This window comes from Rhincodon typus, chromosome 25 (genome assembly GCF_021869965.1).
Source record: "Rhincodon typus isolate 14 chromosome 25, sRhiTyp1.1, whole genome shotgun sequence".
NCBI classification, from domain to species: Eukaryota; Metazoa; Chordata; class Chondrichthyes; order Orectolobiformes; family Rhincodontidae; genus Rhincodon; species Rhincodon typus.
Genome location: NC_063356.1, coordinates 31,992,630 through 32,016,704, shown reverse-complemented (window position 1 = coordinate 32,016,704; position 24,075 = coordinate 31,992,630). Strand labels below are relative to the sequence as shown.

The following is a 24,075-nucleotide window of genomic DNA, read 5'->3' as shown; positions in this document are numbered from 1 at the left end:
ACAATCAGAAAAAGGAGAAAAAGAGAAATTACCAGTTTATCTGCAAATCATACAGATGTGTTGAAAATATGAGCACTATGAGATAGTAAAGAAACAAGGTGTTTTTAAGTGTCATGAAAGTGAAGAGAGAACCACTGAAAGCTTGGGCATTAGGTGTGAAGTTGAAAGATAAAAAGAAATTAGGAGAAAGAAATTCTGCTGGGAGATTTCCTTGCCCCCCTCCAATACAGATTTGCCTTAGATTTTTGAGGTGGATAATGAAGAGGGAGGATCCTCTACTTGAACATGGTGTTACTATGGATGTGTGGCTTGGGGGAGGGAGGTTGCAGATTTTGGTTATGAATCTGATGGGTGATGTTTACAAGAAACAGATGGACTATTCTCTTTCAAGATTGTTTTAAAATCTTTGTGTAATTATTTTATTGGTGTGTGTTACAGGATGCATTTTAAAAATGCATCTTATCGATTCTGTATAGTCATATGCAATTACAAGTTTATTGTGTTTACATTCTTATGAACACAATCCTATGTCATAATTGCTGTATAGATTTCTGAGTTAGGAATAAAAGTGTACCTGATATTCTTAAGCAGTGTTGAAATCCTGGTAATGAATTGAGTTTTGTTATTTTTATCGGTCCCGCAGGGCTTGGCTTGAGACCTGAGACCTTTTGCGTGCCTTCAGTGCTGACTTAATGCAATACTGTCAGCCAGATTCCTTTATTGGTTTTAAAAAATGTCTGTTTACTCTATTTTAATTTTAACTGGAGGTGCCAGCTCATGACACCCAAGATGTTCTTGGATTTTGAGATTTCCAATTTTAACACTTAAGTGCTGTTGTAGATCGATAGTCAGTAATGGTAGCATAATACAAATCTCTTTAGCCAGTCTTTAAAACAAAACCTGTCCCTTCTCTGGAAAGAAAATGTAGTCTGCTGCTGTGGAATCAAGATGTAGGCATTTCAGCCAATATTCATCACACTGTACATCATACTATGTTGATAAACTTGGGCCTGTTGAAATAGTTATGGAGAGTGATGACTTTTTGATAGGTTCACTTGCAAATATAACATTTACTCAGAATATTTAATGATGATTATAGTAGCCAAAGAGGCAGTCGTTTACATTTTTATTATATCTGTACAATGGAATTACTGGAAAGGACAGATTGACATAATTCTAATCATAATCTGTATGGTTCTGTCGTTAATTGTGGATAAAATTTATGCTGTAAATGACATTTTATTTAGTTTTGAGTTTGTCCTATTCTTGTGAATGTAAAAACAGACATGATAAATCAATTATCTCTAAGGTTATAAATTAGTATGTTTGTGCTGACACGCATGAAGATATTCATTTCCTGTGTGGGCTTGACCATATTAATTTGTACTTATGAGTTTGGAGCCTTTTAAAATTTGTGGAATTAATGAAGGTTAAATTGGAGTGCCAGTAGTGCAAGTCAGACTTGCAGCAGTTCAAATTTCTTTAAATTGCATGTCTTTTAGTTTTTCTTTGAAGGCAGTGGAAAAGAAAATTGGATATAGTATAAACTGGATTGCTAATTTGTGGCAACCATGTTTCGTGTGGTTGGCAGAGGCCAGTTTCATCTGAGATATGTTAGGTAGTTTAATTAACTAACTAGACTTATATTAATGATCTACAGGAGGTATTGCACAAGTATTTCAAATCAATTTTGAATTCTGTTACATGGTTTGGAGGAAAACACGTAATTTAATGTCTGAGTGGAATTTAAGCTATTTTAAAGTAGACTAAATGTTGTTCAGTGTGCCAATAATAGGACAATCCTGATGTGATTTTTTTGTATACAACCCTAAGCAGATTTGAGTCATTTTGTAATGTTAAAGACTGTTTGTTATTATTAATCAACAGTGAAATGTCTCAGCCACCTTGTTCAGTTTCCATCTCTCAATTAGAGAATACAGTCATATTAGTCATTATATTTTACATCATTTGTATTAGTCCTGAATAACGTATACAAAATCAGAATTAAGTGGCTAGTTCATTTGAGTTTTATGCCTTTATACATAGACAGTGATCTGTGATGTTGCCTCATGGTTAATTTGGAGCATGGCTGTGATGATTTAATGTTCACCTCGACCATCCCTTATAACAAATTGAACGTTGTACATGTAATTCGCATAGAAGTAAGGGCAATATGAGGGAAAGTGTAGGAAGCAGCACGAGAAGAAAAGTTAAGGGGAAGGGCTGGGGGAATGAGACTTGCTGTGTTACTCGTGTAACAAACTGGCACAGAAACAACAGGTTAAATAGCCTGAGATAACAAGGTGTAGAGCTGGATGAACACAGCAGGCCAAGCAGCATCAGAGGAGCAGGAAGGCTGACGTTTCGGGCTTAGACTCTTCTTCAGAAATGGGGGAGGGGTAGGGGCTTCTGAAATAAATAGGGAGAGAGGGGGAGGTGGATAGAAGATGGATAGAGGAGAAGATAGGTGGAGAGGAGACAGGTCAAGAGGCGGGGATGGAGCCAGTAAAGGTGAGTGTAGGTGGGGAGGTGGGGAGGAGATAGGTCAGGTCAAGGGGGCGGGATGAGGTTAGTAGGTAGGAGATGGGGATAGGGCTTGAGGTGGGGATGAGCTGGGCTGGTTTTGGGATGCGGTAGGGGGAGGGGAGATTTTGAAGCTTGTGAAGTCCACATTGATACCATTGGGCTGCAGGGTATCCAAGTGGAATGTGAGTTGCTGTTCCTGCAACCTTCGCATAGCATCGTTATGGCACTGCAGGAGGCCCAGGATGGACATGTCATCTGAGGAATGGGAGGGGGAATTGAAATGGTTCGTGACTGGGAGGTGCAGTTGTTTAGTGTGAACCGAGCGTAGGTGTTCTGCAAAGCGGTCCTCAAGCCTCCGCTTGGTTTACCTGACGTAGAGGGGGCCACAACGGGAACAGCGGATGCGGTATACCACGTTAGCAGATGTGCAGGTGAACATCTGCTTGATGTGAAAAGTCTTCTTGGGGCCTGGGATGGGGGTGAGGGGGGAGGTGTAGGGGCAGGTGTAGCACGTCCTGCGGTTGCAGGGAAAAGTGCCTGGTGTGGTGGGGCTGGCTAAGCTAATGTGGTATACTGCATCCGCTCTTCCCGTTGTGGCCTCCTGTACATCGGGGAAACCAAGCGGAGGCTTGGGGACCGCTTTGCAGAGCACCTACGCTCGGTTCTCACTAAACAACTGCACCTCCCAGTCGCGAACCATTTCAACTCCCCCTCCCATTCCTCAGACAACCTGTCCATCCTGGGCCTCCTGCAGTGCCGCAATGATGCTACCCGAAGGTTGCAGGAACAGCAACTCGTATTCGGCTTGGGAGCCCTGCAGCCCAATGGTATCAATGTGGACTTCACAAGCTTCAAAATCTTCCCTCCCCCTACCGCATCCCAAAACCAGCCCAGCTCGTCCCCACCTCCCTAACCTGTCCCTCCTCCCACCTATCCCCTCCTCCCACCTCAAGCCCCACCACCATCTCCTACCTACTAACCTCATCCCGCCCCCTTGACCTGTCCGTCCTCCCTGGACTGACCTATCTCCTCCCTCCCCACCTGCACTCACCTTTACTAGCTCCATCCCTGCCCCTTTGACCTATCTGTCTCCTCTCCACCTATCTTCTCCTCTATTCATCTTCCAACTGCCTCCCCCTCTCTCCCTATTTATTTCAGAACCCCCTTCTCCTCCCCCATTTCTGAAGAAGGGTCTAATCCTGAAACGTCAGCCTTCCTGCTCCTCTGATGCTGCTTGGCCTGCTGTGTTCATCCAGCTGTACACCTTGTTATCTCAGATTCCCCAGAATCTGCAGTTCCTACTATCTCTGAAACAAGGTTAAATAACCTTCTGTGCTGTGGCCATTTTGATTTTGTGTTATGTGATAAGCTTAAGAGCAGGAAAAATCTAATTACTGGAGTTATGTTTAAGAAATTCTTGAATACACAGCTATTCCTGAATAGTACAGAAGCATGAATTCTCTTAGATATTAAAATTGGATGTATTAATGATAGGAAAAAAAGAGTTGAAAGCAAAAGTTGGAAAAGAAAGGGAATTTGCAGCATAGAGCATGAACAAACAGTTAGATCAGCCAAAATAATGGTTGCAGTGGGTCAATTGAAATTTTTTGGACTGAAGAGTAGTTAATCAACTTTTTTTAAATTTGGAAATTTTAAAATTGAAGTGTTAGAAATATTATTAATGACTGTAAATTTATTATTTAAACACACTTTATTATACTATCTGTATGACATTTAAGTCTTGAAAGATATTGTCAACATCATTGTCTGCTTTTTTAAAAATTGGTCTTGTTTGAGAGTTTTGTTTTTCATTGTAATGTCATTTTATTTTTTGTTTTGAAGGTTTTTTATGTTTTCGCGCTAATGATGGAAACAAATTTAAGGGTGCTCTTGAGCTCTGATACTGAGAAACCTGAATTAGTGTGCACAGTTGAAACTGAAAGCATTGATATTAAGTGGACTGATTGTATTCTGGCTGCCTCAATTCAAATGAGCTAATCTGAAATAGGTTCTAATAGCACTACTTATATTTAAAACTTTATTTTTAGTAAGAACCTGATTAAGTGGATAAATTGAAATCTTACAATGCAACTACAGGGAAGAATTCTTTATCCTGACTGCCAACAGCCTTTTCTTTAATGGAACCTCATTCGAGAGCACTCCATCCCATTTCTTGTGATGACCTTTATTGTAATAATGATGTTGAGGTCCTAAAGATCAATGAACTATGTTTGAATGCTCTCTTAATTCTCATCGTTTCCTCCAGCTATCTTTGTTTATTTTTCATGGAATGTTACAAATGGATAGCCTCGGATCTGACTATGCGCTAATAACATACATCTTGTATAATATCAAGTCGCCTGTAGTATGTAATTGAATTTGTATATTCTAAATAAATAAATCACCACTGAAACAATTTCCATGTAAGCCTGGTAACTGGATATTGCTACCTACGATCTTAACATCTGGTTTTCAATTAAGAGATAGTAGGAACTGCCGATGCTGGAGTCTGGGATAACAAGGTGTGGAGCTGGAGGAATACAGCAGGTCATGCCTGCATCAGAGGAGCAGGAAAGCTGACATTTCGGGTCAGGACCCTTCTTCAGAAATGGGGGAGGGGAAGGGTGCTCTGAAATAAATAGAGGGGGGGGGGTGATAGCAGTTAGATAGTGGAGCGGATAGGTGGGAGAGAAGACAGGTCAAGGAGGCGGGGATGAAGGTAGTGAAGGTGTTTCATCTACTTGACCTGTTCGTCTTCTCTCCCACCTATCCGCTCCTCTATCTACCTGCTATCACCGCACCCCCCTCTCTATTTATTTCAGAGACCCCTTCCCCTCCCCCATTTCTGAAGAAGGGTCCTGACCCGAAACGTCAGCTTTCCTGGTCCTCTGCTGCTGCTTGGCCTGCTATGTTCCTCCAACTCCACACCTTGTTATCTCTGGTTTTCTTTTAAATTCTGATGTTGTTAGACTTCAGGTCTTTTGCATTCTTTTGCACAACTTCTGAATTTTACTGTTATTGTTTATAAAGTATTTCCACAATTATAATTCAAGGAACAGTCTTGGGGTGAAATTTGTCTTTGGAGGGAAAAAAAAAATCGTAGAATCCCTACAGTGTGGAAACAGGCCCTTTGGCCCAACAAGTCCACACCTACCCTCAGAGTATCCCTACCCAGACCCATCCCCCATGACCCACCTAATCTACATGTCCCTGAACACTACGGGCAATTTAGCATGGCCAATCTTGCACATCTAACCTGCACATCTTTGGCTTGTGGGAGGAAACTGGAGCACCCAGAGGAAACCCACACAGACACAGGGAGAATGTACAAACTCCACACAGACAGTTGCCATAGGGCGGAATTGAATCTGGGTCCCTGGTGGTGTGAGGTAGCAGTGCTAACCACTGAACCACCGTGCCTCCCCCAAAATGTGGGTGCAGATCAACCCCATTTCTTCCATTGATGCGAATGGCATCGGAAATGGCTAAGGCAGAGAGGCAGCTCAACGTGAAGGTTAATTATGTTGGATACAGTGGACCAAATGGTGAACTTCTGAAATTCCTACGGCTTGAGTATTACTGCCACATTCAAATAATGCCCAATGCTAAATGTGATACAATATATGTGGATGAATAAGCAACACAAGATTAACAGAAACAAAGTTGTTGGCAAAGCTCAGCAGGTCTGGCAGCATCTGTGAAGGAGAAAACAGAGTTAACATTTCTGGTCCGGTGACCCTTCCTCAGAACTGATGGTGGCTGGGAAAACGTCAGTTTATATACAGAAAATAGGGAGGTGGGTGGGGTAGGGAGTAAACGTGGGCAAGAAGAGAGATTGGAACGGAAATCCCGTTGGAGAGAGGAGCAGAACTTCTTCAAGGTGGGCATGCCTGGAAGAGATGTGGCAGTGAGTTAAATACTAAATAAAAAAACAAAAGAACTGCGGATGCTGTAAATCAGGAACAGAAACAAAGTTTCAGGAAAAGCTCAGCAGCTCTGGCAGCATCTGTGAAGGAGTTGCTCCTCTCTCCGGGATTTCCATTCCAATCTCTCCTCTTGCCCACATTTACTCCCTACCCCACCCACCTCCCTATTTTCTTTATATAAACTGACGTTTTCCCAGCCACCATCAGTTCTGAGGAAGGGTCATCGGACCCGAGACATTAACTCTGTTTTCTCCTTCACAGATACTGCCAGACCTGCTGAGCTTTTCCAGCAACTTTGTTTCTGTTCCTGATTTACAGCATCCGCAGTTCTTTTGATTTTTACAAGATTAACAGAGTTGAAATAAAAAAAAGTGTTGTACAGAAAATGTGGTGTAGTAACAACCCAAACAATGAGTAACAGTGGTGTGGAACCATTCATCATGGAAAAGATTAGATAGACAAGCAGAAGAGCTAAATTGATGCATTTATATAGTGTGAAGAGCTGGTAGGTTGCGTCCAGCCTTGTTAACCACTTCTAGATTGACTGCAACGAGGTGTGTTTTATCAAAGAAGTGTTTTAATTTTTGAGTCATGTGACTCTTGAAAAAAGACACAGTACACAGGGTTTTTCATTTGTAAAAATTCATTCATGGATTGTATGCTTTGCAGTTAGGCAGTATTTATTTCCTATTCCTAATTTCTCTTGAGATGGTGATGGTGGCGTTGAATACGGATAGGTGCAGTCGTACTGAAGTAAGGGAATTCAAGAATTTTAGGCTTCAGGGATTTTTGGCCTAGCAACAGTGATGGCAATGTTCAAAACATACGGGACGGCATCCTGGAAAATTCCCTCACACGAGCACCAGTTGAAGAAAAGTTGCCCTGTAGAATGGAAGAAAATGCAAGCTGCGTAATCTCCTATGTTTGCTGTTGATTAATTCATGAGCTAATTGAATGTTAGCCTTTCTTGCAAGAAGATTTGAGTATAGGAGTAGTGAAGCTTTGCTTCAACTGATTAAGAACTTGTTCAGTAGACTTCACCTGGAGTACTATGGTGGTCAGTCACAGAACACCTTCACAAGGTTGTTATTATTCTTTTGTTAAAAGAACCCCAGTTTATAAAACAAAAGTAAAAAGCTGTGTATATATGAAAGACAAATTAGAGAAGTCTTAAGCAGCAATATCCTTTTACAGTCGCTTGGTCCAAGGGATGTATCACTCCTGTCTTGACTCCGTAACTCCCTGTTTGAGTGACTCTTTCCACCCCTTCTCTTTGGATTGTTGGTGGGTCTCTGAACATTTCTTTCCGTGCAGGTAATGAAACTCAACTTTGTAAACATTCGGTTATGAACTGCCCCTGTCACTGACTGAAGCATTTAACTTAAGTTGCATGCGTTTTTTTTTGCAATTGCTGTCTTTAATTCACAATTCAAATAACTTGTTGACTTTTTTTTAATAGTAACTTTCACGGAACTGAGCACTAAAATCTATCCTTAATCCACTTTCAAATCTAAGTTTCCAAATAATAGCAATATACTACAAACCTACATAACACTTCTCCTCAACATCCCACCATCCCCCCCCACCCCACCTGTGTCTCCTTAACTGAAGAAAATAATATTGACTAAATGCAGAAATTTGCCAAAATGAAACAAATTAGACCCATGCCAGCTGATCAGGAAAGTTTAGAGTAGAGATAGGAGTGACTTTTCACTCAGGTTGGAGAATCTGTAAGATTATTCTCCCATAAATGGGAGAAATCCTTTCTTTGTACTGAGATGGTTCAATAGTTCTTTTATAATATGTTATAGTTTGAGCTTTCCTTTTATGTGATGAAATTTTATGTTCTTTTGTTCACAATACAATCACTGCCTCTATGAATATGCACTTGGGTTCATAACAATAGGCTGACATCTTAATGCACTAATGAGGGAGTGTTGTGCTGTAAGAAGGTGCAAACTTTTTGATGAGATATTAAGTCATGGATCTCATCAGAACTCTCAAGTGGATCCCCCAAGACACTAGTCAACATGCATCATGAGAGTACACAGTTAACATAAAAGAAAAGTAACGAGTGATCAAACCAAGTTTCATTCTGAGATCTGATTTTCCATTATTACCAATAGCTGGAATTGTAACATGGTTACAGTTGGATACTTCTTTGAAGAAGGAGGTCTTACTAATGTAGTGAGAAAGGATATCTCTGAAGAGAGGATGTATAATGGCAGCCAGCACAGCATTTGAAAGGAAATTGAGTGAGCAGTAACTAAGTGGGAATAAATTCAAGGAATTCAGAAGTGGCTTACATAGAAAAGTTGCGGTTGGAAAGGGTATGAGGAAAGTTACCAGAGAAACTGTAAATGGTTATAAATTCAAACAAGGGGAAGTGCTGAGTCCATGAATATTTATCTTGGCAGGAAAGTGGAGTAATGGGCATCTGCACAGATGTTAGCAGTTGTTGAATGCGAAGGAACGGAGGAGAACAGTTTAAGAAAATGACAAAAGCACTGTCTTGCTTTTCCAGGATGATTATAATATTTCAGGTGATTTTGACAGGAGTGTGGGAGCCAGTAGTATTTGATGTGTTCCAACCAGACCTGTTGCCTAATTGTATTATGTAGTCTTGTTTCATGGACATGAAGGAGTACAGATTAATACAAATTGTTTTTATTGTTCCTGCAATTTGTTGGATCAAAGATTTATTGTGTCAGTTTCTAGGTGAAAATCTGGTTTTTCTTAAAAAAAACAATACTGTGCCATTTATTTAAAGCTTTAAAGCTGGCTACTGAAAAAGTGTTGCTGTTTCCACATTTCTGGACTTTCTCTTGGTGAACACTGAGAGTACTGGCAGGATGATTAACTACCTGATTAGCCATATAAGATTATATAATGCAGACACTGGGAATTTGAAACAAAAGAAGAAAATACTGAAGAGACTCGGCAGGTCTGGCAGCATCTGTGGAGAAAGAAACAATTAACATTCTTGAGTCTGATATGACTCTTCAAAGTCATTTTCTGTTTTCTTTAATTTCTAATTGGACATATTGTGGACATCCCTTTCATATCCATCACAGTTCCCTCGTTGGACCTTCAACTCTGGGGATGTGGAGTGCAGGGCCTTCTGTTTCAGAGATAAAAGTGCTGCTAACTAGACTTAAAGACCACACAATGAATTAAGTTAAGTGCTGGAGGAATGGATTAAAATTTGTTTGTAATTGCTCATTTTGAATAGTGAAGTAGGTGCCCTCTACAGATAAGGGTAATTATTATTATACAACTGTAGTTTTATTCTTTCCTGATTGCGAAAGCTGTACTTGTGGCAAGATGAATAAAAGGACCAAACTTGCTTCTTTACCCCTGTAATGATCTCCTGCATTTCTGACATCACACAATTTTTCTGTAACTTTTTCATAGGGTTATCTACCAGCAAATATGGAGAGAAGGGAAATCACTTTACAGCGAAAGCGAGAAGAGTATTTTGGGTTCATTGAACAATATTATGACTCTAGAAATGAAGAACATCACCAGGATACCTATCGACAGGTATTACACTTGTTTTATTTAACACATCTTTTAATTGTTAATATTGTAGTTACTGCTATAATTTGAAATGTTAAAATCAGACTTGTGTAAAATGAAACTGCTAAGTATTGCTGAAAAAAAGATGTTTAAGATTTTTGACTTGTACTCATCAGGACAGCTTGCAAGAATACCAATTGAAAGGGAAAACCACCATTTATACTGTATGTGAGGGAGTGCTGATTGATTGGCAAGTGTTAATGATGATGGACAAGTAAATGACAGAATTTGTTTATTTTTTAAACCAGGCAGGTTGACTCTGGTCAAGACATTGGCCTGAGAAATGAACCACCAAACAGTCATTTTTGTGTTGAAACAGGCCCAGTGTGTTTATATATGTTCTTTCTGTCTGCAAAGAGCGGGGTCCTGTGTATTAATGTATATAGCTTCCAGCGCAAGTAGGTGCATCACACTGCAAGCCAAACATTCTTCAGCAGTACCTCAAATTCCAAACTGTCAAAATCTGCTTAAATGATTTGTTTGTCATTAATTTAGCTATTTATTTTATTCTGTAAGAAGTAAATGCTGCATTACCTGCATGCCCAACTGTGCACGTAGGATCAAAACTGCATGCCAAACACTGATGAGCTCTGGCTGTAAAATTCCTACTCTGTAGTACTAATTCTGACATAAGGAGTGGAAGTTTAGAATGGGTACTTTTAATTTAAATGATGCCCTTTTGTTTGAACTTTCTTGAACTTGAATTTGATTGGACATGAGTACGAATGATTATGTAATTGGAAAGTATTGTTTTAAAGAAGTATAAGATGCATGCATGTATAATGTGGTTTTCACAACCCTAAAAGTCCTAACTGATTCCTGAAAAGGGCATTGTAAGGGAGCTGGATTAATGTCTAGAAAAGGAATCATATGGCATTTTTAGTAATATTCACAGTTCAGTTTTGTTTGTTTTGCTCCACTATACCCTTCACATTATTATGTTCAATGGCTTCTTAGAAGATAATTTTCTTGATAACACGTAATTCTGAATGAGTGAATTTTACATGAGTAGTCGAAAAAAGTAAAATATGTGAGTTCTTCATTAAAAATGTATTTCTGCACAGGAAAAAAGCCTCAAAATTAAGTAAAACGAAAGGTAACTCTTTGTTAAACTGCTTTGAATTAATCTAATTTTCACTTGTGTTTATAGATTCACATTGACATTCCCAGAACTAATCCCTTGATTCCCCTCTTTCAACAACCTTCTGTTCAAGAGGTGAGCAAACCAAAATGCATTTCCTACTAATATTTCTAAATAATATTGATTGTAATATTGATAGTAATTAAAGTATCATTTTTGATGTTGGTTATACATTGTTTTATTATTTTGGAAGCCTAGTTGTCCCTTTTTAAGTGTCCTGCACATTTTAATTAAATAATTTGTTTAAAATTTAGTACAAAAATTAGATATGCTTGTCATGGAAGACTGTAGTAAAAACCACCTATGTTGGGATCCTTTGATAATTGCTGCTTGAATCTTAGTTGGTTGGGCAAAATATGTTAATATACCCGTGCTTGCTTAGGCTTAATTTATGCCAGCATGTTAATTTGCTGAGAAAATTTTAGCACTGGATCACACTTACACGTTGGATATAGAGCAGCAAATATACACTGACAGCTATGTAAATAGATTGCTTGCTGTTGAAGTAACACAGCATTGATCCAATTATAACGATATTTTTATAGTTGGCAAATGATTGAGCACTCTAAAATTCTTTGCATATCTTGACATACATCAAAAAAAATCCTGTTCTATTTTCTAAGATGTTTCTATCCTCCTCCAGTTGATAGTTAAACCTATGGCTAGTTTTCATGGCCATTGAATACAATACTTAGTAACTTAGGACTTTAAACTATTAATGCACTTTTGCTACCGTGGCCGTAAGCAGTGTTTATAACATGTTTTTTTGGGAATAACTATAGCTGAAAACCAAGCTAGAGCAAATGAGTCCGAATTATTTGAGAATCTTTGCTTGTACCTGACCTGAAACTTTAACATGGGACTGTGTAAGGCGTGTGTGGACTGAATTTCAAAGCTCCAAACTGTTGTTCACTGGGGACTTTGCCATTTACACAGGATTATACCAGATATGTGCCACAGAAACAAGTGTCTGGCTCAACCAGTCCATGCCAGCATTATGTACCATCCATGCCTTCTCCCAACTTTCCTCATCTGAATCGAACATTGTACCCCTCTGTTCCTTTCTCCTTCATGCTAGTCTAGCTTCACTAAAATGTATTTATACTATTTGTTTCAATTCATCCCTATCATAGCAAATTCCACATTTTACTACTTTTTGGATAAATAAGTTTCTTTTAAGTTCAAATATGTTGTCCACATCTCACCACACATACCTGGACCATTTCAGCAGAGAGAGAGCTGATTTTTTTATTCTGACATATTACCTCTTAAGCAAAGAGGGATGTGTGTAAAGTCTGTGTTGATGTAAAGTTTATTTGGGACTTAATAGGTCACCCTGTCTTCTGTATCTTATTAGTGTTCCTCATTTAAATTGTTTGTCCCTGTTGATTGAGCTTTGAATGGGATATTCTTAACAGTCCAGTTGCTGTTACCTTGCGGTAAACTGATTGGGCTGTAGGGAAGGAGCAGCCGAATAGACTGTTTCTTTGAAATCTGTTTCAAAGAATTAGCTTAGTTACAAGTATCTAAGCAGCTGCCTTCTGTGCTGTATCATCCTATTCTTTGAAGAAAAGGGAAGGTCATTCAGCTATTGTTTTTGGCTCTCTTAGGTAGAGCTGGAAAACTTCAAACTTCCCTCATCAACCTCTGCCTTCAACTGATGTTATAATATGTCTATTATGATAATTAGATTTTATTGCCATGAACAAAATGGTAGATTTAAACACAATACACTTTTGAAGCAAATTATACTTCATGCATTATACAATTTGACGTTCTCATAATCAAAAACAGCATGCCACCTGACTTTGCAACAACAAAATCAAGGGAAAAGGACAGTGCCTCTGTGTTTGCCTAATGGTGCAGCAATTTAGAACTTGCCAGTTTTGAGTCTTCGGTGTTACCATGGGAAGTCATTAATTTCTGTCATCTGATTAGGTTTGAAGATCAAGTTTTAGCAATGTAGTGTCCGTTTAGAAATTTCATTGGCTGCATGTCCTATCATTTAGAAAGATTTATATTTTTGTACTTTGTAAGTCCCTTACGGTCCTTGCCAATTAATTCCGTTGCTTTGTGCATTTTTTTTTGGGCTTGAAGCAGTAGAATTCTGTTTTGAAAGAACTTTATTTTTGGAAAGTTTCATGTTTGTTTTCTGTATAAATTGAATGCGAAAGCCTTCTGTCTACTTTTAAACGTGTTTTTTTTTAATATAGTAGTTTCCTTTGTTTAACTTTACATTTAGTACATGAAAATATTTTAAGGTATTTGTAATAGTGGAGGCAGTGATGCAGTAGTATTTTCACTGAGCGAGTAATCTGTAGACTCTGGCTAATGCTCTTCGACATGAGTTCAAATCACATCACGACAGATGGGGAAATTTGAGTTCAATTAACAGACCTGAAATTAAAAGCAACTCTAATAGTGACCATGAAGCCATTATCATAAAAACACCATTGGTTTACGAATGTCCTTCAAGGAAGGAAATCCGTCATTCTTCTGTAGACTGCTCTAAATATGACTGCAATACTGTCTGAAATGGCCTGGTAAACCATTCAGCTGTGTAAAATAGATACAAAATCTGGTGAAAGAGTGAATTACAGTTCAGGCATGACAACAGCACATACAGCTCTGTTAACCATGCAAAGTTTTTCTTACTATAATATCTGGGGCATGTACCAAAACAGAGTGACCCTACAGACTTGTAAAGCATCAGCCTGGCATAATTATTTGCACCAGTCGTATCTTTACAAGCAACGTCCCAGGCACCACCACTACCAGTAGGACAGACCTAGCAGATGTTGTGGCATAGTGATATACACTAGGAAGGGATTGCCTTGGGAATTCTCAACATTGCAACACAGTGAAGACCTATGGTATAAAATCAAACATGGACAAGGAAACAATTGTGTAAGAGCTCTGGGCCCTAATAACAACTTTGTGATACTCCATAAGTGACATTACCACAAATCCTCTAGCCAGATCGATTGAGCCTCTGATCTAATGGAATCCACTTGAGAAAATGCAAGGTCACCAACCTTGCTTCAAGTGTTTCTTTACCTGGTCATAGGTTTTCTGATCTACCAATTGAAACAGATGAATCAAGTCCAAGACTTGGAGAGGGATAAGCAAGAAAAGGATAGAATGTAAATGTTGCAAAAAGAAGTAATTCATGTAACTCATTTGACAACATAGGAAGGAATATTGGGTATGGCACAGGTTAGTGTGGCGTAAACCCACATCAGTTGTTGCTGGGTCAAATTCCTGGAATTCACCCCCTATCAACACTGTGGATGAAGCAATTCCACATGGACTGCAGTAGTTCAAAAGGCAGCCGATCATCGTCACCTCGAGGCAGTTAGGGGTGACTGATAATATTAGCCTAGTCACGGATGTCCACATCCCTTGAATAGATTAATTTATTTTTATGTTAGTGGTCACTTTTCTCGTTCTGTAATTCCCTAGTTTAATGTATCAAAATTTAAGGTTCCATGAATATTTATTTAGTATTATAACGAAGTATTAAAATAACATGGCTTGCTAGCAGTCATTAATAATGTTTCACAGAATCCCATCGACTGTGTTAAATTGTGTACTATAAAATTGGAGACCATTGCTTCTCAAACCTTTTCCTTAGGTGATCCCATTTCGAGACTTAAAAATTTCCATCATGTGTCAACAACAACAAGAGACATGTTTCTAAGTGTTTAATTGGCTTTGATTTTTAACAACCTACCTTTTTCCTGGCATTTTTAAGGCAGAAATCAGGCCTCCAAGGTCAATCAATCAAGCCTCGTACAACATTTTAAGAAAAACGTGTATTTTTAAAATGGATCTTGTAGCTGTTAATATTCAGTTAGAGCTTCATGACAGCTGCCTAGCTCAGAACTTGCAACCTTAGAACTTGGTTTTGTAACTTTACTGTGGTTTCTGACCCACAGTTTTGCAAGCCCTAAAATTGACTATAATTCTTTGGTTAATATGCTGTTATAAGTTCAATAATTCCAAGTTAAGTGTTGCATGAGTTTGTCATCATCATGACATCCCCACACATTGCTTCAAATAAGGTTGCCCGCACTGCTATTAGCAATAGATTCAATGAGATGGCCTGGTAAGCCATGCCTTGTTGGCATTAATCTACCAGAACTGAAAATATCGATGTTAAGGGAGTTTATTTAGAGGTTGGAGACTCTGTGGATTAACAGAACTTTGAATTACTGAAATGGGCTCATGATCCGTTATTGAACTTGTAAAAGGCAATTTTGGGTATCTAAATTCTTCAGTGAGGTAGACACATTGGATAAAACAGTTGGATTACATAATTATTGAGATTTTGTTACTGATTTCCTCAATAAATTACCTACTGCGTAACTATGGAATGGAAATATTTGCATGTCACAAAAATGCTATTAAAATATTGGAGAATAGTCTGAAAGAGATGTTATTGGAGGGACAGATAGCCTTGAATTATCTTGGGCTAATGTATACCAGTGATGTAAGTATCATGCTAAAGTACTGTCAAATGTAAGGCTAAGACATTGAGAAATATTGAAACATTTTTCTCAAGTCATGTTAGAATTCTGGTTTAAATTTCATTTGTTAAAATGTCATATAAAAATACTTGAATGAATAATATGTCTAGCTCAACTCAGCAAAACCATAATGAAGAGAAGAAATACCTGACCTATTTAAAAATTAGTAATTAATTGTGAATATTGTAGCTGTTTTGTTTAGTTGCGTAAAGTATTTGTCCTCCAGATTAAGCTGATAATAGATATTTTAGATTGTGTTTTGAAGCTAGGTAGGTGAACTTTTGCATGGTCACGTTTCTCTCCAAAATTGCTGTCAGGTAACCATAAGAAAAATTTGAGATTTAGAAACTGATCTTTCCAAGTCATATTAGACTCCTTTGGACTGTCTAATGGATTTAACAAACTTGGAGCATGCTTTGAAGGTGTGCTTCAGGGTATCTATTACCTGGGCTACTTGCTAGACAAGAGATCAACTTGGCTTTCTATTTTCCATATTAGACATTACATAAGTTACTTGTTACTGAATGAGTAAATCTCATTTGTAGATTAGCCAAATTTATTTTCATTCAAATATAAACTACGTTAATTCCTCTAGCTTCCAATCCGTATGCAAAATTTGAAGTGCTTTGAAATATATCAAAGTCTTTAAAATGCAATATCATGCATTACATTTTAAGCAGCTCAGGTGGTTGCACCCTGATTGCTCTGTGCATTTTTTTTTTTGTGAATTCTGTGTTTCAGTAAAATGATTCTGTAGCCTGGAGCAGCTGCTGGAGGTCTGTATTAAGATCAACAATACCGCTGGATGAATTAAGAATATCAGTACAAAACTGAGAAACTCCCTAGTTGTAACATTTTGATTTACCAAACCTTTTTCCATCTGGCACGTATCTTCAAGTACTGATGTCTAATCTAGGGAAAAATAAACACTCATGTCAGGCTGGGAGCAATTTTCTAAATGATATCTTTCCAGCAGTGTTCTGGCAATGAATAGTTTAGTTGTGTTTAATCTGCTGTTATAGCCTTAGTTTTTCAAGGATATACTTGTTGTTCACTTAGGTTAATGTCACTATTGACAACATTTCTGTTTGATACAAGTTACATCATTATTTACTGTCATTGGCCAGTAAAGATACTGGAAGGTGATAGCAAGAATTGCATTCTGTAGTCGTGATGTGTGAATTGTTCATATTCTAAGTATTGACTTGCTCGCTATTGACGTTCCTTTGATCTGAAGGTCCTTTGTGAACTTCTCATTCAGCAGATGTCAGAATTTCCCTGGGGATTCTCCTGTTATAACTTGTAAATGTTGGAGGCATGTGCTGAAAGAAAAGCTATCAGAAAACAATTGCGTGAATAGCAACAAAACTGACATGCTATTTAAACTACTAACTACTGGCATATTTAGAATATGGCATTTTCAGGAAATTACATTGTAGCCCAAGTTAAGCATGGCTCCGACGGGTGAAAATCTGATCTCCTACTTCCTTTAGGAAAAATAGTTTAGGTAGCTGTGGGAGTCAGTGGGTTTATAGTGGATATTAATGGCCAGTCTGTCCCCAGAAATGGAAACGGATGTCGAGGAAGGGAAGGGAGGAGTCAGAGACAGACCGGGTGAAAACGAGGGGAGGGTGGAAATTGGAAGCGAAATCAATGAACTTTTCCAATTCTGGACGAGAGAGGGAAGCAACGCTGATGATATCATTGATATATTAGAGAAAGAGTTGTGGATGGGGGCTGGAATAGGACTGGAAGAAGGAATATTTTACCTACCCCACAAAGAGACAGGCGTAACTGGGGCCCATGCAGGTACCCATCGCCACCACTCTGACCTGAAGAAAATGAGAGGAGTTAAAAGAGAAATTGTTGAGGGTGAGGGTGAGGATGAGCTCGGCCAAGTGGACAAGGGTAGTGGCAGTTGGGGATGGTTCAGGTCTTTACTCCAGGAAGAAGCGGAGAGCCCTAAGACCCTCCTGTTTGGGGAATGGATGTGTAAAAGGGATTGCACGTCATTTGTGAAGAGGAGGTGGCTGGAGCCTGCAAACTTGAAATTTTGAAACTGGCGTGAAGCATCAGAGGAACCACGGATGTACGTGGGCAGGGATTGGACCGGGGAGAGAAGATTGAGTCAGGGTTGGAAGAGATGAGTTCTGTGGAGCCTGAGCAGGCTGAAACAACAGCATCCGTAGTTCTCTTGGTCTTCCTTTTGGAATCTCTTAGATCCTTTGAGATCCTCTCTTTTACAGGAGATCATCTTGTGATGCTGAGTTTGAAAGCCAACAGTAGACTGTGCACCTATTTATAAGTTGTTTGTTTACAGCAATACATCTTCCACTTGTCAGTCAGGTCCATTCAAACCAGGAGTCTAAAATGTTTTTTGGGACAAATGCACACTTTGAATTTTAATTGTGTACTTTGGAACTAAACAGTAGGGTAGGTAAATTCAATACACAGATTGTGCAAAGATTTAATTAAATTTTAAAGTGAGAGGAAATGGAAATCATTTGAAATTAAAAATTGTGTTGTTACTGCTGATTACAGTTAATGTAAAATAGTGCATTATGGTAGTAGATTACATATAAAATATTTAAATTCCATATATGGTCTTAGCATATTGTAAAACATAAGACTATTTTGGTTCTCTCAGAGAAATCCTGACAGTCACCCAGATAACAAGTTTTGAAATGTAGTTGAAATGAAAAGAATATCATATCATTTGTGATGTGACTGACAGGAGTTATTTTGAGTGCCATGGCCTCATTTCACAGCATTGAATAATGGAAATTTCCTTGTGCCTGAAATACTGTGGTTCGATATGAATTGTAAATAAATGTATAACAATGTAAAACTAATCCTATCAGCATTTAATAACTAGCTTGTTTGCATTGTATCAAGTCTACAAGCATGTTGGCACTTTCTCTATTTGCTTCATATATAGGGACAGCATTACTTGTAGCAGACCAACAATGTAAGGGGACCAAACAGTGCATCTTGCTGAATTAGTTCAGTGTTGACTGCAATCAGATCACCCAGCTAGGATCAAGTTGGGGAGTGGGTTTTGTTGTGATTAGCGGGGAATGGTAGGGGTTTGTTGGGAACATTGGGGGAACCCAGTATGGTAATGATCTGATTTGTTTTGATGGGCCCAGAGTTTAATTTGGTGGCCGTCTTCTGTGAGCTGTAGAGGAATAAGAAATCTAAATTCTGTCCTGCAGTGGCAATCTGAGATGTGTACATTAGAGCGTATTAATTTTTGTTTGAAAAAGGGCTGACTGCCTGAAACAAGCTGACCTTTCAGATGCCGACCAATATGCGTCCCTTACAAAATGGCAAGGAGTCAGTTATAGGGTTTAATGGCAAATTGTAGTTAGCGACCTAGATTCAGAATCATAGAATCCCAGTTTAGTCCCTACTTAACTTGGTTTTTCTCTGCAATATTATTCCCACTATATGCAAAATTTACTATGGCTTTCAAACAAGATGTCAGTATATATACTGAGCTTTAATTTTATGTACATACATCAGCAATAAAAACATCTAATTTTCTACAAGTATTTTGAATTCTGTGCACAATCGTGCCCCTTGGCGGGCTGCAAATCTAACCTTGCCATTCAGTTGTCACAGAAGTTAAAGATTTTTATCAAAGTATGCAAAATTCCATAATTTATCTGCATTTTTAGATGCGTGTTGACAGAAAGCACAGAAAGAAAACAAAGGTGCAGATGCAGAATGTGAGAGAAAGTACAAATCAGATTTCTGTACTTAACAAGGATTACCTTTATCATAAACAAGATTTTAGATTTTAACTCTACTTGTTAAAACTCTAACCCCCTTATAAAACTCCCCCTATGCATGAATACAGACAGAGATAAAACAAAAATATTGGTCTTATGGGAAAACTGAGAAGGTAGTTCAGTGAATCCTGTCCACTGGGTTGGCTGAGATCATTTTTTGGCTTGTCAAGGCTTGCTCCTCGTTGATTTCCCATTTCTCCAAGTGTTTTGCGTTTCCATGCAGGAGGTACAAAGTAACTGGTTCACAAATTATAAAATTTCAGATTTATTAGTTAAATGTGACAGCTTGCAGTAACTGGTAAGGGAAAACAAACTGGCCTTTTTTTAGGCGTTACATGTATTTTCGTGCAGAGATAAGGGCAGCATCTTCCATTCTGGACATCCAGTGGCTTCTGGCTATTTTTCTTCTGCCCATAAGCTATTCAGCTATCTTGGAGTCGATCACACACTTGTGGTCAGGCAGGAGTCCTGTTCTCAACTTCACAGACATATCAGTTGCTTGTTCCATCCTGAATTTCGTGTCATACACACTCTCTTGTTCCAACTCACCTGTAACTAAACTTCCCCCAACTGGTTGAACAAACAGCAATGTAAACAGTGCTTTGGTAGCTTGCTTTTAAAACGTACAGCGATTGATTCCACAATTCTTGTTTCTTTAGAACTATTCTATTCCCACTTTTAGTCCCCTATCAAAAATACAGATAAATAAAAGACAAAGTATTTACAGAACAAATCCAGGAGGAGAACAGACTTTGTGTTATTCGATATAAAGAGATATTTTGTAAGCTGCTTTGCACAACTGAACGCTAAAATTCAAGCATGTTTGCATGTCTTTTACGTCTCCAGAAAGTGTTGCTATACTGGGCAATGCATGGTACTAGTGGTGTGGTCATGGTTCAAACGTATCTGTAAAACACATTGCAATGAAAAGACAAAGTTTGAATTGTGGGTTCTAGTTTTGGCATCTATGAAACTGTAATTCAGAACTAAGAATTTCTTTATGCATAAATTGTTTTTTAACTGTCTTTAATTTGTTCTGCATATATAAATGAAGTAATCTGAATATTTCAAAAATCTAACCCAATAGTTGTAGTTTGTAATCACAGATAACCAAGGAATTACTTAATTTTAGAATTAATCATGAATTTCCCATGTAGAAGATTGTTTGAATGTTAGCTCTTAGACTAGTTCAAATTCATTTTACAAAGATTTAATGAATTTGCTCTCTTAAATATACCCCTTTTGGATTGTCAAGGCAGTTTAAGAGGTATAAATGACAACTTTAAATTTCTTTTAATGGAATTGGTGGTTAACCAGCTGATATGTTCATTGCAGCTAAGTTTATACTATTATACCTTACATTGGTTTGTTGAACTGTTTCTCAGTCATAATTTATCAATTAACAAAAGGATGAAAACAGGATGCAGTCAGTAAGATGGTTGAAGGGCTCTTGGTGCATTCATATTTTAGGTTTTGCAAACGCTTGTTCTGGCAAATTATTTGCAGTTTGTTAATTAAAGCCAGAAAGCTGTATGAGAGAGCTATACTATTTGAACTGCGTTTTTTAAAGAAAACCATTCAGGAATATAGGCTTCATTGGCTGGGCTAACGTTTATTGCCAATCACTATTGGTCATCACTTTGAGAAGGTAATGGTGAGCTATCTTCTTGAATTGCTGAAATGTATTTGGTGTAGGTACACCTACAATGCTGTTAGGAGGTGAGTTCTAGGATTTTGACCTAGTGACAATGAAGAGATGACAATTTAGTTCCATATCAGCATGATGAGTGGTTTGGAAGAGAATGTGCAAGTGGTGGTGTTCTCCTATATCTCTTGTCCTTCTGTATGATACAGGTTGAGAGTTTGGATTGTGCTGTCTAAGGAGCCTTGTTGAATTTCTTCAGTGCATTTTGTCGATTGACATGTAATACCTGCAGTGTACTATGGTCGAAGGAGTGAATGTTTGTACATGTTGTGCCAGTCAGGCTAGATGCTTTGTCCTGAATGGCATCAAACTGCTTGCATGTTGCTGGAGCTACATGGATCCAGGCAAGTGGAAAGTATTCTATCACATTCCTGACTTTGTAATGTGTAGGTGGTGGAAAGGCATTGGGAAGTCAAGATTCCTAGCCTCTGATTTGGAAGAAGTCCAGAAGTTGCTGTTAATGGTACTATGCTTTTCCAGTGGGCATTCAATGGAAGTCACTTGATATAATGTAAACTTTTACTTGTTTCATATTTATCTCTTTAAAAACACCTAAAGTTGTACAATCGTATTAAGTTCAGAATTGCTGCTAAACACTGTGTTGACTTTCAAGTACTCATTTTATGTTTTATGTCAAATTCAGAACAAGGATAAAACAAATATTGACATTTTCCTTTCTTTTTAAAGAGTCTTCACTTAAGCTATTATAATAGTTCAGTCATAACACTTTGTCTACCTTAAAATTTAAAAGTGAGGAATAACCATGTTAAGCATTGGTGTTACCAATGTTGTGAATTTGGAGGATAGTGGGTGTTGGAGAGAGATTTTAAAAAGGAGTCGTGTGTTCAGCAGCTCAAATTGACCTTTATTTGGAGCTCCTTACCACGCAGCCTGGAAGAGGTCACTGGAGACAGACTCCCAGACAGTTCTCCCTCCCAAGAAAATACACATTATTTATACATTTCCTTATTGTTTATTCATTCATAAGAGGAGGACGTCACTGGCTAGGTCAGCATTTATTGCCCATCCCTAATTGTCCAGAGGGCAGTTAAGAGTCAGCCACATTGCTGTGGGTCTGGAGTCACATGTAGGCCAGACCAGGTCAGGATGGCAGTTTCCTTCCCTGAAGGACTTTAGTGAATCAGATGGGTTTTTCCAACAATTGGCAATGGATTCGTTGTCATCGTTAGACTATTAATTCCAATTTTTTTCATTTCACAATTTCTGTACATACAATGAAGACTAATTTCTGAATTGAACTGCAGCAGGAAATATTGATTTTAGCAGATTATTCTGGACAGTAGCCTCCCCTCTCATTAATTTTTGTTGTTTCATATGATGTAAAAGGGTGTCGGTGATGTAAAATGATGACTGGAGAGAGATGTATAAACCCTTTTGTCCTTTTCTACTAGGGTATAGATTTTGGAGACAATACTGTATGGGACTTTCCTAAAGCCCTTCTACATACTGTGCACAAAGTATGCAAAGGATGCTAAGTCTGTCTACTGTTCTGAATTCGGGTAGCTGTGAGGAATGTAGACAGGATAAAAGAGAGGTGATTTTCCAGTCCTAAAGTACCATTCAAAAATTATGATGTGGTGGTGTGATGCGTATGATTCCAAAGAAAAAACAAATCAAGCACAACTAATGTATATTTTTACAACTAAACCTAATATGGATAATATTTTTACCCTCTTCCACAATTCGTGCTGTCATGATTTTGATTGATCTGTACTAGGCATTTTAGTTGTGTTAAAGATAAACAGGTTTTGGTGGAGAAGTTTTAAGATTTTTAAATGCATCTGCTTTGTCTGCAAGAAGTGCTTAAAACTAAATGAGTCTGAAGTTAATGAAATTCAATATAAAAGACATTTGAGCTGACGTATTTGCAGTGCCTTCATGTTTTATATTTTTTTTTTAATGAAAAAAGCAGTTAAACCTAATGGGCTACAAGTAACTTGACGTTAATCAAGTTCCTCAATGTGATATCCAATGTATAATCCATCTCCCTTATCCTCATTTTTCTTTTCCATTTACTTACATATGAAGTACTTCCAAGGATCGGACTTCAACGTGTAATCCTGACCCTAACATTGATTTCTGCTGTGTCTAGGTGTAAAAATGCAGCTGAAAATCTGAATGATCCAAAGAGTAAATGTTATTAGCAAAGTTGTTCTTGTTTAAAGTCAGTTGTTTATTTTTTTACAGTAAGTCTTCATTAGCCTTGGGCTTTTCCAATATGTATGTGGATTAACGTCACCCATGATTATTGGCAATTCTTTATCACAAGCACCTGATATTTCTTCTTGTGTATTTTGTCCCACGTTGTGGTGGTTATTATGAGAGTCTGTGGACTGTTCTCACTTTCCCCAGTACTGATGACAGTAGTCTACAAACTGGAACCACCTTCTCCGACATCAGTCTTTGAGCCATACATTAATTTCTCACATTTTCTGTACCCTTTGCCAATGTCTTAGTACGCTGGTTTAAAAAAATCCCATTTACGTCTTATGTAACAAACCTCAAACTTTCCAATTGCTTTTTCAGGATTATTGAAGTGTAGAACGTGGAATTTCACAGCAAATCAGTGATTTATCCATGAATTCAGCCTGTGAGCACTTGAACGGGGCATTTTGTAAAAGAAAAGCAAAACACAAGCAGTCGTTTATGGATTTAACCATTTAATTATACGTGTGAACACCAGATGTTGCCATCAACATTTGTAGTCATTACTCTTAGAAACTGGCAGTTTCTCTTGCATGCAAATACTCCACTGTTCCATTCTACATTCTTTCTGATCCTGTCACCAAGCACCTCAACGAGGGACAGTCTCTGGCGCTCTGTCCGTCTCTGGCGCTCTGTCCGTCTCTGGCGC

General features: G+C 38.2%; 1 protein-coding gene across 4 annotated transcripts in view; it reads left to right on the top strand.

Annotated features, from left to right (window-relative positions):
* The window catches only part of tbc1d22b (TBC1 domain family, member 22B), a 1,108,217-nt gene that overhangs the window by 912,669 nt on the left and 171,473 nt on the right, over window positions 1-24,075 (top strand). For all 4 annotated transcript variants that reach the window (XM_048611941.1, XM_048611940.1, XM_048611939.1 and 1 more), the window contains 2 exons: window positions 9,867-9,995; window positions 11,182-11,247. In XM_048611941.1, coding sequence (XP_048467898.1) covers window positions 9,867-9,995; window positions 11,182-11,247 — 195 coding nt within the window. The remainder of the gene's footprint in view (window positions 1-9,866; window positions 9,996-11,181; window positions 11,248-24,075) is intronic.